Source organism: Melanostigma gelatinosum (genome assembly GCF_949748355.1).
Source record: "Melanostigma gelatinosum genome assembly, chromosome: 5".
NCBI classification, from domain to species: domain Eukaryota; kingdom Metazoa; phylum Chordata; class Actinopteri; order Perciformes; family Zoarcidae; genus Melanostigma; species Melanostigma gelatinosum.
Genome location: NC_136638.1, coordinates 29,174,966 through 29,188,832, shown reverse-complemented (window position 1 = coordinate 29,188,832; position 13,867 = coordinate 29,174,966). Strand labels below are relative to the sequence as shown.

At 41.3% G+C, this 13,867-nt stretch overlaps 1 protein-coding gene across 1 annotated transcript; it reads right to left on the bottom strand.

The window, feature by feature from the left end:
* Positions 1-4,969: 4,969 nt before the first annotated feature.
* On the bottom strand, positions 4,970-9,263 carry thoc3 (THO complex 3). The gene is made up of 6 exons (XM_079268381.1): positions 9,076-9,263; positions 7,582-7,738; positions 7,292-7,496; positions 6,149-6,310; positions 5,437-5,537; positions 4,970-5,237 (listed from the first exon to the last, which is right to left on the bottom strand). The coding sequence occupies exons 1-6, from the start codon at positions 9,253-9,255 to the stop codon at positions 5,074-5,076; spliced, it is 969 nt and encodes a 322-aa protein (XP_079124507.1). The 5' UTR covers positions 9,256-9,263; the 3' UTR covers positions 4,970-5,073.
* Between the last annotated feature and the right edge of the window lie 4,604 nt (positions 9,264-13,867).

Genomic DNA, 13,867 nt, shown 5'->3' with positions numbered 1-13,867 from the left:
CTGTTCTGCTGTGAACTGTTCGGCTGTGAACTGTTCGACTGTGAACTGTTCTACTGTGAACTGTTCGACTGTGAACTGTTCGACTGTGAACTGTTCTACTGTGACCTGTTCTACTGTGACCTGTTCGACTGTGAACTGTTCGACTGTGAACTGTTCGACTGTGACCTGTTCTACTGTGACCTGTTCTACTGTGACCTGTTCTACTGTGACCTGTTCTACTGTGAACTGTTCGACTGTGACCTATTCTACTGTGAACTGTTCGACTGTGAACTGTTCTACTGTGACCTGTTCTACTGTGACCTGTTCTACTGTGACCTGTTCTGCTGTGAACTGTTCTACTGTGAACTGTTCTACTGTGAACTGTTCTACTGTGACCTGTTCTACTCTGTCCAGCTGTTGCTGTCGTCCTGGTCCAGTAGGAGACAGCAGAACCAGGTCACACACTTCACGTCTCTAGGACGGAGAGCCCAGCAGCACATTGATCACACTCAACAGCAGGTTCACTGATATCTACACTGAATGAAGTCAACATGACGAACGCTTCTCTTCTGGGTGAAGAATTCAGTTTGTTTGTCTCCAATTTTAACAGCACGCCGATTCTCCAAATACATTGATTTCAGCGATTGGACGGCTGAGTGACGTGCGTGAGGTCACGCTGCAACGAATCAGAGACCTGAACCTCAATCAAACATCAGACTCCATGTGTTCACATCGAGCTGCATGCATGCTAAGCTACGCTAACCACATTCTGAACATAGACATGGAAGTAGTGTCCATCTTATCTATAAAAACAATCGTTAATAAATAACACGGTTTTTCTTAAATAATAATTGTATTATTGTAATAAATCACTCGGTGTGTTTTATCTCATATATAATGTTCATGAATAAGATGTTCAGAGTCGATGAGAGACGAGCTGCAGAGAAGAGAAGATTTCTTCATTAATAATAATATAAATATTACTGCTGCTGGAGGTGCGTTCAGGTGAGCAGCTGCTGCCTGTTTGATGAAACACGAATGTACTCGTTGTTAAAGTGTCATCAGCAGCCTCGCCTATCTCTGAACAAACAGAGAGACAGCTGCTGCTGCTGCTGCTGCTAAACACACGAAACAACACACGAGGACACACCGACAACACACACACAACACTTCTTTTAAGGTTTTTATCAGTTGAAGATGTTTGTCTTTTAAGGTTTTTATCTGTTGAAGATGTTTGTCTTTTAAGGTTTTTATGTGTTGAAGATGTTTGTCTTTTAAGGTTTTTATCTGTTGAAGATGTTTGTCTTTTAAGGTTTTTATCTGTTGAAGATGTTTGTCTTTTAAGGTTTTTATCTGTTGAAGATGTTTGTCTTTTAAGGTTTTTATCTGTTGAAGATGTTTGTCTTTTAAGGTTTTTATCTGTTGAAGATGTTTGTCTTTTATGGTTTTTATCTGTTCTAGATGTTTGTCTTTTATGGTTTTTATCTGGAGATGTTTGTCTTTTATGGTTTTTATCTGTTGTTTGAAAGCTAGTTTAGACTCCGCAACGATGAAAAATTATAGGCCAATATCAAACCTCCCATTTTTAAGTAAAATAATTGAAAAAACGTTTTTCCAACAGCTGACCGACTTCTTGACCGTAAATAACTGCTTTGATGTTTTCCAGTCAGGCTTTCGACAGCACCACAGCACTGAAACTGCTCTTGTTAAGGTTTTCAACGACATCCACTTAAACATAGACAATGGCAGAAGTTCAGTCTCAGTGTTACTAGATCTCAGTGCTGCATTCGACACGGTCGACCATGCCATACTCCTAGAAAGACTAAACATCTGGGTGGGACTCTCTGGCACAGCACTTAACTGGTTTGAATCCTACTTGAAGGACCGAGAATACTTTGTGTCTGTGGCTCATTACACATCAGAGCTGACTAAAATTACATGTGGTGTTCCCCAAGGTTCAATACTGGGGCCTCTTCTGTTCAACATCTACATGCTTCCACTAGCTCAGATTATGGAAAACAACAAAGTGTGTTATCATAATTATGCAGACGACACACAAATCTACATAACTATGTCACCAGGGGACTATAATCCCATACAAGGGCTGGGTAACTGCATTGAACAAACTAACAACTGGATGTGCCAGAATTTTCTTCAATTAAACAAAGATAAAACAGAAGTAATTGTTTTTGGTACCAAGGACGAACAATTGAAAATCACCGCTCAGCTTCAGTCACTGATGTTAAAACCCACAAACCAAGCCAGAAATCTAGGTGTAGTTATGGATTCAGACCTCAACCTGAACAGCCATATCAAGACAATTACAAAATCAGCCTCCTATCACCTGAAGAATATATCAAGGATTAGAGGACTTATGTCTCAACAGGATTTGGAAAAACTTGTCCACGCATTTATCTTCAGCAGACTGGACGACTGTAACGGTGTGTTTACAGGTCTCTGTAAAAAGTCCGTCAGAAAGCTGCAGCTGATTCAGAACGCTGCAGCTCGAGTCCTCACTAAGACCAGGAGGGTGGATCACATCACTCCAGTTCTGAGGTCTTTGCACTGGCTTCCTGTCCAACAAAGAATTGACTTTAAAATCCTGCTGTTGGTTTACAAAGCACTGAATGGTTTAGGGCCAAAATACATCTCTGATCTGCTGCTACCTTATGAACCATCCCGACCCCTCAGGTCGTCTGGGACCGGTCTACTTTCTGTTCCCAGAGTCAGAACTAAACATGGAGAAGCAGCGTTCAGTTGTTCTGCTCCACATATCTGGAACAAAGTCCCAGAAAGCTGCAGGTCTGCTGAGACCCTCAGCTCATTTAGATCAGGACTGAAGACCTTTCTGTTTGCTGCTGCAAACTGAATTGAACCACATTCAATTAATATATTAATCAATTTCCTGCATTTCTGCATTTTACTCCTGCATTTTATTTCTTACACTGTTTCTTAATTGTTTTTCAAATCTCCATTTCTTTTGCCTTATGTTTTGATGCTTTTAATGGTTTTATGTGAAGCACTTTGAATTACCTTGTTGAAATGTGTTATACAAATAAACTTGCCTTGCCTTGAAGATGTTTGTCTTTTAAGGTTTTTATCCGTTGAAGATGTTTGTCTTTTATGGTTTTTATCTGTTGAAGATGTTTGTCTTTTAAGGTTTTTATCTGTTGAAGATGTTTGTCTTTTAAGGTTTTTATCTGTTGAAGATGTTTGTCTTTTAAGGTTTTTATCTGTTGAAGATGTTTGTCTTTTATGGTTTTTATCTGTTGAAGATGTTTGTCTTTTATGGTTTTTATCCGTTGAAGATGTTTGTCTTTTAAGGTTTTTATCCTTTGAAGATGTTTGTCTTTTAAGGTTTTTATCCGTTGAAGATGTTTGTCTTTTAAGGTTTTTATCCGTTGAAGATGTTTGTCTTTTAAGGTTTTTATCCGTTGAAGATGTTTGTCTTTTAAGGTTTTTATCTGTTGAAGATGTTTGTCTTTTAAGGTTTTTATCTGTTGAAGATGTTTGTCTTTTATGGTTTTTATCCGTTGAAGATGTTTGTCTTTTAAGGTTTTTATCCTTTGAAGATGTTTGTCTTTTAAGGTTTTTATCCTTTGAAGATGTTTGTCTTTTAAGGTTTTTATCCGTTGAAGATGTTGTCTTTTAAGGTTTTTATCAGTTGAAGATGTTTGTCTTTTAAGGTTTTTATCCGTTGAAGATGTTTGTCTTTTAAGGTTTTTATCCTTTGAAGATGTTTGTCTTTTAAGGTTTTTATCCGTTGAAGATGTTTGTCTTTTATGGTTTTTATCCGTTGAAGATGTTTGTCTTTTAAGGTTTTTATCCTTTGAAGATGTTTGTCTTTTAAGGTTTTTATCCGTTGAAGATGTTTGTCTTTTAAGGTTTTTATCTGTTGAAGATGTTTGTCTTTTAAGGTTTTTATCCGTTGAAGATGTTTGTCTTTTATGGTTTTTATCCGTTGAAGATGTTTGTCTTTTATGGTTTTTATCGGAAGATGTTTGTCTTTTAAGGTTTTTATCCGTTGAAGATGTTTGTCTTTTAAGGTTTTTATCTGAAGATGTTTGTCTTTTAAGGTTTTTATCCGTTGAAGATGTTTGTCTTTTAAGGTTTTTATCTGTTGAAGATGTTTGTCTTTTAAGGTTTTTATCCGTTGAAGATGTTTGTCTTTTAAGGTTTTTATCTGTTGAAGATGTTTGTCTTTTAAGGTTTTTATCCGTTGAAGATGTTTGTCTTTTAAGGTTTTTATCCGTTGAAGATGTTTGTCTTTTAAGGTTTTTATCCGTTGAAGATGTTTGTCTTTTAAGGTTTTTATCTGTTGAAGATGTTTGTCTTTTAAGGTTTTTATCTGTTGAAGATGTTTGTCTTTTAAGGTTTTTATCTGTTGAAGATGTTTGTCTTTTAAGGTTTTTATCCGTTGAAGATGTTTGTCTTTTATGGTTTTTATCTGTTAAAGATGTTTGTCTTTTAAGGTTTTTATCTGAAGATGTTTGTCTTTTAAGGTTTTTATCTGTTGAAGATGTTTGTCTTGACACTGAAAACCTTTTGAGGCAAAGGAGAGATTAGAGCACAAGAGGAAAGTAAAGTAGGAAACTAAGAATCACAGGAGGAACAAAATCATATATTTATCTCATACTGACACACGTCGAACTTACAAATCTAAAAAACTACAAACTCCGACTGTCAGATAAATGCACGAGTAAACAATCAACAGTTCCATCCGAGAGAAATCTCTCGATAATAGAAACCGACACCTCAGTAGAGCTCCTTCATCTGGACACGACAGATGTTGAGAAGCGTATTCCTGCAGCTGCTCCGTTATATTAGCGGTAGACGTAATACTTATTCAACGAGGACTACGTCACTCTGCAGTCTTCTGCAGGCTACGGTGAGTGAATGACGGGATGTTTACTGCTCACACCAGCGTTCAACAGGTAACATTAATATAAAGATAGAAACGGTCCTCATCAACAAACATCACGAGTCAAACCACGTTTACAAAGAGACACATTTTAATGTCAGAAGACAATATATTACAGTAACGGGAGCCGAGTGTCGCTGCTGGAGGCAGCAAACAAACGATCTGCTCGTCTCTCAGGAGTCGTTGGGGAGACCGAACAGCTTCACGGTTCCGGCCTCCCGGTTGTTGTCGTACTTGCCCTCCTTGTCGTCGCAGGCGTAGGCCAGCAGAGGCCTCTTGGGGTGCCAGGCCACGGTGAAGGTGGGAGAGTCACACTGAACCTCCCACAGCTTCTCTCCTGCACAAACAAAAGCACCATATTCACATGAAAAACAAAGGTCTCTTCAGATCTCAGCTTTACTTTTCTAGTAGTTTGCATTGACGTTCAAGCAAACCAGGAAAATAATTCACTTTAGAAGCGACTCAGATTTTACCGCAATAACGTGAATAACAGACAGAATGTTTGACAGAAGCGTCTCTGTAAACCTCTCACTCACCCGTCTCCACCTCTGCGATGTCGATGAAGTGATCCTCGGAGGCCGAGGCCAACATCTTCCCGTCGTGGCTGAAGCTCAGCGTCCTGACGGGCCAGTCCAACCTGCAGCGTCAGCAGAACGACAAGAACCCCATCAACCAATGAGAAGAGAGATTCAGCCAACGAGGGTCGTGTCTTAATTAAAGGAAGTGGGAGGAGTCACGTGTTTAAAGCTGATCAGACGATAATATTAATATTAGTATTTTAATATTAGTAGAATTAGCTCCAGTGGCGTCATACTCATGTGATCCGATAACTTTAGATCATTGTAAAGACCAAAAGTCCAAATTCATAAAAAAATATCAGTAAATATAAGTTTTTATTTTTCAATCCATATTTATTGACATTTAATCCTACAAAAAGTTTTTTTTACAGCAGTAAAACAATAATAATTAAAGAAATATGATTTAATAAAAACAGACTTTAGAGAAATTGAGGATTTAGTTTGACTGTTATTAATAATAACGACAACATTATTGATAATAATAATAAAGAAAACAATATTAATATGAACAATAATTGTATTAATAATAATAACAATAAAATTGTTAATATTAACAATACTAATAATAACATTATATATGATACCAATAATATTAATGTTATTAATAATAATACCAATAATATTCATAATTTTAATAACATTAATAATATTGACGACAACAATCACGTACCTGGAGAAGCAGCGGACACACACCAGCTCCTCTACGTTCCACAGGCTCACCAGAGCGTCGGCGCTTCCTGTGGCGAAGTATTTCCCCGTCGGGTCGAACTTGATGCAGATACAGTTCGACGGGTGGGCGTTGATGGACTGGATGGGCTTCAGCTCCGGGTAACTAGACCAGAACACACATCGCTCATCATTACAGTCTGCTAACAGGAAGTGGACACCAGGAGAATGTGAGCCTCGTACAGGTGATTAACCCAAGAACCCTAGAAGAAGAAGCTCCATTTACCTGTGTTTGGTTTGTAGAGATGAGTCAGAAATAAAACAGAGGCGACTGACAGCTTCCTGTTTCAAAATAAAATCTTCAGACTAAAGAAAACGACCTCACGATGAGATGTTTATTTAGATGAAGGCTGTCGCTCTGATCGTGGTGACAAACGCACGTCAGCTTAAACTCTTCAACGTCAGTTTAAACTCTTCAACGTCAGTTTAAACTCTCTCTGACGTCAGTTTAAACTCTCTCTGACGTCAGTTTAAACTCTCTCTGACGTCAGTTTAAACTCTCTCTGACGTCAGTTTAAACTCTCTCTGACGTCAGTTTAAACTCTCTCTGACGTCAGTTTAAACTCTCTCTGACGTCAGTTTAAACTCTCTCTGACGTCAGTTTAAACTCTCTCTGACGTCAGTTTAAACTCTCTCTGACGTCAGTTTAAACTCTCTCTGACGTCAGTTTAAACTCTCTCTGACGTCAGTTTAAACTCTCTCTGACGTCAGTTTAAACTCTCTCTGACGTCAGTTTAAACTCTCTCTGACGTCAGTTTAAACTCTCTCTGACGTCAGTTTAAACTCTCTCTGACGTCAGTTTAAACTCTCTCTGACGTCAGTTTAAACTCTCTCTGACGTCAGTTTAAACTCTCTCTGACGTCAGTTTAAACTCTCTCTGACGTCAGTTTAAACTCTCTCTGACGTCAGTTTAAACTCTCTGACGTCAGTTTAAACTCTCTGACGTCAGTTTAAACTCTCTTACGTCAGTTTAAACTCTTTGACGTCTGTTTAAACTCTTTAACGTCAGCTTAAACTCTTTAAAGTCTGTTTAAACTCGCTTTAAAGAGTACCTCAGAATATAAACACGCAGAAGAAGAAGTCCTACCTCAGGACATTGATGCAGCCGTTGCCGTTGGTGAGGAAGAACATGTCGTTGTCATTGTTCCACGAGATCTCGTTCACCTCGAACTTGAACTGCTCCTCCGCTCTGGATCGGTGCGTCTTAGCATCGATGAACGTCACTACGTCGTCTTTATTACCCACAGCGATGGTCTGACCGTCGGGGCTCCAGCAGATGTTGATGTTCTCTCCTAGAAGAAGTGACATGAAGATGTTCTCGCTATGTTCTCTCCATGAAGAGATGACATGAAGATGTTCTATGAACTGAGGACCCACCTTTGGTGTTGACGGTGGCGATGCACTTGGTGGTGCGGACGTCCCATATGCGGATGGTCTTGTCTCCGGACGCCGTGACGAAGAGGTCCGGGTTGGTTGGATGCCAGCAGAGCTGATCCACGCTGTCGCTGTGGCCTCGGTAGTTGTTCTCCTTCACCTGGAGAGACAGACGTCAGGAATGTTAGTTTTTTGGTTTAAAGAACTACAAAATAGTCCACAAAACTACATCACTGGTACTCCAATAAAAACTCTTATTACACTTAATACCTGTGAGCTACATGCTGCTTGTTTATTTCACGGTTATGTTAAACTCTAATATGTTGAATCTACAACATTTAAATATAGTTATTTATGGTTTGTTCATTCCTCATACAGAACGTTTTAGGAAAACACTGAATTTTGGGAGATTACTTGTTTCTTAACGAACATCAAAAATAAAAAATAAATATAAAAATAAACAATTTAAAATCACTCCGAAATATTCTTAAACTCAGCAAAGACGTTTTCAAAATATAAAATATAGCCGATAGCTAGACTGAGACTTTAACGTTATCAACTCGGACAGTGTACAACTTTATTGTCGATAAAGTTATTTATAGAAAACTAAAGAAAACACAATAAACTAAAATAAAGAACACAATAAACTAAACTCGCACCATTGCAAATTCGCGTCACTCCAGTCTCATCGCGTCTGTGCACAGACTTTGTATGTAATCTACTAGCGTGAATAATTTGCGCCGCATTTGGTGTGAACGCACCTTTAGTGCGCCTATATACTGAAATTTACGGTAAACTTATTCATACGGCACAGATCGGGAGTGGGCGAAGGACTTTTCAAAGATTAACGCGGAAAGATTAACATGAGACAACATTCGGTTTTCAAAATAAGATGTAAACTAAGCGTATATACATACTGCATACATGGAAATAAGATGAAATTAATTATATTCACATTAAGTATGAAACATGTTCCCCTGCAACTCGTGAGTTAAAGGGAAACAGGTTTGTGGATGAAGTGTCTTTATTCTTTGATTTGAGGTTTAAAATGAAGATATTAAAATGAATAATATCTGACTGCCGAATGCGTTTGTGTTCAGGACATTTCTGACCACATATTAAATGTACCAATGAAGATGTTACTCAGTAAAAGCGTCATTTTGAAGGTGCTATGAAACCATTGTTCTCGATCCACACAATGACTGTGTATTGAGGACATCTCTGACTCCGCCCATAAAGGAAGTCAAACAATTTGTACCAATTAAGAGATGTTTCAAAGTAAAAGTCATACCAAGATAATATCTAATAAGCGAATACGTTAAATGACATTGTTGTATGTCAGGTTGTCAGTAAGGGAGGAGTCAACGACGCCCTGAACACATACACATCAATCATTGTATGGAACCATTGAGAACGTCATTAGATACGCAGTTCATTCACTAGAGACGATGCTAACGTTAGCATGCTAGCAGAGCGCCGCGCGCAGCCTCCACTCACCAGCCGGTCCTTCTCCAGGACGAACACGCTCGCGGTCTTATCGAACGAGCCAGACGCGAGCCTCCTTCCGTCGCAGCTCCACGCGACCGAGTGTACTTTAGCCGTGTGAGCCGCGAACTCTCGGCTCTTGTTGTTGTTCTTGAAGCTCTCTTGCATCTCCGTGTAGTACCGCGACGCCATCTTGAGAACGTTACGTCACGTTTTAGCGGAAGTGTTTTAAAACAAACGTTGCTTTAGGGTGATTAGCGCCCTCTGCTGGTTCGGAGAGGAAATGCTACAAATACATTACATATCATTAAATACCAACAAATACGAACTTTCACTCTTTCAATTTAATTGGAACCAAATCTAAGAATTGTAATCTTTAAACAATCTTACATTATTTTTACAGTTAAATCATAATATTCTGATTTAATGTCCATTTTAATTACACTGTACTTGATGTGTGAAGATCATACAGTATTGAACCATCATTAAATATTCTCATTCATCCCTTATTTATTTATTTCTCACAGATACATCTTATTTTTTAATAATCGCTTCATTTTTTAAGTTTTTATTTGTGAGCCTCAGGATTTATTTGGTTTATTTTCGTCTGATTTTGTCTTTTCTTTTATTTCTTTTCTTCATTTTCTTTTATTGTGTTTTCTTTCTATTCTTATGCTTTCGTGAATCATATTTATCTTATTTTGAAAGCATAAAAACTATAAAACTAATTTAAATGAGTCAGTGTAGAAGAGTTTAGTTGTTTTTAACTTATTTATTATCGTTTTATTGATGCTCATAATAAATTCAATAAATTGAACAATAACTTCAACCATAACTGTCTCAGATTGTTATTAAAGGTGAACTAATTACTTTATTCTACAAAATAAAAGAAACAGTTTTATTTTTATTTATTTCAAGTGATGCTAAGAGTGAAAATCCATGATTAAAAAAACATCCCAAAGATACACACACACACACACACACACGCACACTCACACACTCACACGCTCACACACGCACACTCACACACGCACGCACACACACACACACGCACTCACGCACTCACGCACGCACACACTCACTCACACACACTCACACACACTCACGCACGCACTCACGCACACACACACTCACACACTCACACGCACACACACACGCACACACACACACATCTAAAGTGAACCTCTGTCAGACACAGAACCTCCATGTGAAGAAGTGAACTATGAACCAGAACCAGAACCAGCAGAACTCCATCTGGTCATTTTTAACGTGTTTATTAAGAAATGAATGACGAGGTGTGAAAAGCGTCACCCAAATGTGGATTTATGTAATTGCATACTCTTTAAAATGGTTCTGAACGTTGCATCAGGTGAAGCTTGCTAAATATATAGATATATAAATACATATACACATATACATATATATTTAGACAGAATAAACCCTTCAAAATAAAAGCACGGTGAGAACAGAGAAGGTGAGCATATCTACAGGACTCGTTGCTGCTGACTCAGCGGAGGAAGACGTCGTTTAGTTTCAGGACCGTGTGAAGGTTCAGAGGTAGACGGAGAACACGAGCACCACGTTCCTCCAAAGAGCTGATCCTCTGCTTTTACTTTGGAAAGGTGACATCCTGTCCCGTTGGACCCTGTGAACTTTCCTGTTGGATGTGATTCTAGAAACCCTCACAAGACCCTGATAGAGACCTGGTTCCTCTTCTTGATCTTAAGTCATGTTTAAATATCTGTGACTTCATGAAACAAGTGCAAATGTTAAGATGATTTAAATGTCTCAGTGTTACATTAAAGTTGGTACCATGAACTTCTATGTCCTGTTGGTGCTGTCGCCCCCTGTGGACTACAGTGGTAGTGTCTCTGAGCACCAGACTCTTTAGAAAACCTCTCATTCTACTGCAGCAGGTCTGACAGTCTGCTCCTCTCAGTCCTGGTTCTCCCGTGCCTCCCTTCCCTCCAGCGGGTCCAGCAACACGTCCTGGATCTCCAGCAGCGTGTCTCTTCTTGAGGATCTGGGTCTGTCCACGGTGGACCGGTCTCTGCTGGAGGATCTGTCCACGGTGGGCCGGTCTCTGCTGGAGGATCTGGGTCTGTCCACGGTGGACCGGTCTCTGCTGGAGGATCTGTCCACGGTGGACCGGTCTCTGCTGGAGGATCTGTCCACGGTGGGCCGGTCTCTGCTGGAGGATCTGTCCACGGTGGACCGGTCTCTGCTGGAGGATCTGGGTCTGTCCACGGTGGACCGGTCTCTGCTGGAGGATCTGGGTCTGTCCACGGTGGACCGGTCTCTGCTGGAGGATCCGGGTCTGTCCACGGTGGACCGGTCTCTGCTGGAGTCTGAGCTGAAGGAGGTTCTGGTGAACCTGCATGAGTTCATCTGGTTTCACCAGAATCCGACCCGGTGGCTCCGATGACGAGCATCAAGAACAACTCTATAGAAACAGACCATCTTCTCTCTGATGGTCTCTGTACTGATGGAGGTCTGTAGAGGACCAGGACTACACTGAGACTGGTTCATATAGAGGATCAGGACTATACTGAGACTGGTTCATATAGAGGATCAGGACTGCACTGAGACTGGTTCATATAGAGGATCAGGACTACACTGATACTGGTTCATATAGAGGATCAGGACTACACTGGGACTGGTTCATATAGAGGATCAGGACTACACTGATACTGGTTCATATAGAGGATCAGGACTACACTGGGACTGGTTCATATAGAGGATCAGGACGTTTTCTAACTCCTCATATGATAATAACTGTTTTTTGACAAAGCAGAGAAGAAGAAAGGGGCGTTCTTGTATCCAACGAGCCAGCCAGTGTGAGGAGCACACTGCTGAGGATAAATACCCGCAAGGCTGCGGGACCTGACAACATTCCTGGTCGTGTGCTGAGGGACTGCGCAGAGGAGCTCACGGATGTCCTCACCGACATCTTTAACACCTCCCTGAGCCAGGCTGTTGTTCCCACGTGCTTCAAGGAAACCACCATCATTCCTGTGCCGAAGAAGTCATCTCCAGCCTGCTTCAACGACTACCGCCCCGTCGCATTGACTTCTACCATCATGAAGTGTTTCGAAAGGCTGGTCATGAAGCAGATCAAATCCACCCTTCCTCCCTCCCTGGACCCGTTTCAGTTTGCTTACCGAACTAAACGGTCCACAGAGGATGCAATCTCCTCCGCTCTACACCCAGCCCTCACACACCTGGACACTAAGAACTCCTACGTCAGAATGCTGTTCATAGATTTCAGCTCAGCATTCAATACAATCATCCCCCAGCAGCTTGTGTGTAAACTTACAGACCTGGGCCTCAGCCCCTCTCTCTGCAACTGGTTGTTGGACTTCCTCACAGAGAGACCACAAGCTGTTCGGGTCAACAACAACACTTCGAACACACTAACACTGAGTACGGGGGCCCCCCAAGGTTGTGTGCTCAGCCCCCTTCTCTTCACCCTGCTGACCCATGACTGTAAACCCAACTACAGCTCCAACCACATCGTGAAGTTCGCTGACGACACTACCGTGGTAGGTCTCATCAGCCACAACGATGAGACTAACTACAGGAAGGAAGTGAACCAGCTGGTCCGTTGGTGCCAAAATAACAATCTCTTCCTCAATGTGGGGAAAACAAAGGAGATTGTTGTTGACTTCAGGAGAACCCACTCCCAACCCCCCCTCCCTCTGACCATCAATGGTGCTGCTGTGGAACAGGTGAGCAGCACCAAATTCCTGGGTGTGACAATCACAGATGACCTCACCTGGAACAGCAACACCACTGCACTGGCAAAGAAGGCCCAGCAACGCCTGTACTTCATCAGGAAGCTCAAGCGAGCAGGAGCCCCCCCCCCCATCATGCTCTCATTCTACCGAGGCGCCACTGAGAGCATCCTCAGCAGCTGCATCACGCTGTGGTTCGGAAGCTGCACCGCCTCCAACCGCAAGAGCCTGCAGCGCATTGTGAACTCTGCCCAGAGGATCATCGGAGTCTCACTCCCTACACTACAGGACATTTACAACACCCGCCTCACCCGCAAAGCACTCGGCATTGCGGGTGACCCCACCCACCCCTCCAACAGCCTCTTCAGCCTCCTGCCTTCAGGGAGAAGGTTCCGCAGTCTCCGTTCGAGCTCTACCCGGCTGAGGAACAGCTTCTTCCACCAGGCGGTCAGGATGCTGAACTCTCTCCCTCCCTCTCTCCTCTCGCTCCCCCTCTCTCCCCCCTGCCATCTCTGCCATATCTCCCCTGACCTCTCTACCCTCCCCCTCACCCACCTTTCCCCTCTGCCTCAAATGGAACATACCAGGACATCTACTCCCCCTCACACCCCTTCCCTCATCCAGCACCAGTCACTTTTTATCAGCACCAGTCACTTTTTATCAGCACCAGTCACTTTTTATCAGCACCAGTCACTTTTTATCAGCACCAGTCACTTTTTATTCTCTGCTGCTACTTGTTTAATCCTTTATCTAGGCCCTTATGTTCTTAACTTTATTCTATTTTATTCTATTATATGTTATATGTTCATGTCTATATTACACTGTGGGACTGCGAGAAACGGCATTTCGAAATTTCTGTATGCATAACACATGTGGAAACTTTGACAATAAAGTGAACTTTGAACTTTGAACTTTGAACTTTGATGTAAATCATGTCTCAGTATTCAGAAGTATTATTATATTATTATATTCAGTATTGCTGACGATGACGATGAGGAGGAGAAGAAGAAGAAGACGGTGACTTTAAAACGGATCTTCTGTTCATCAAATAGAAAAACAGAAAGACGGCG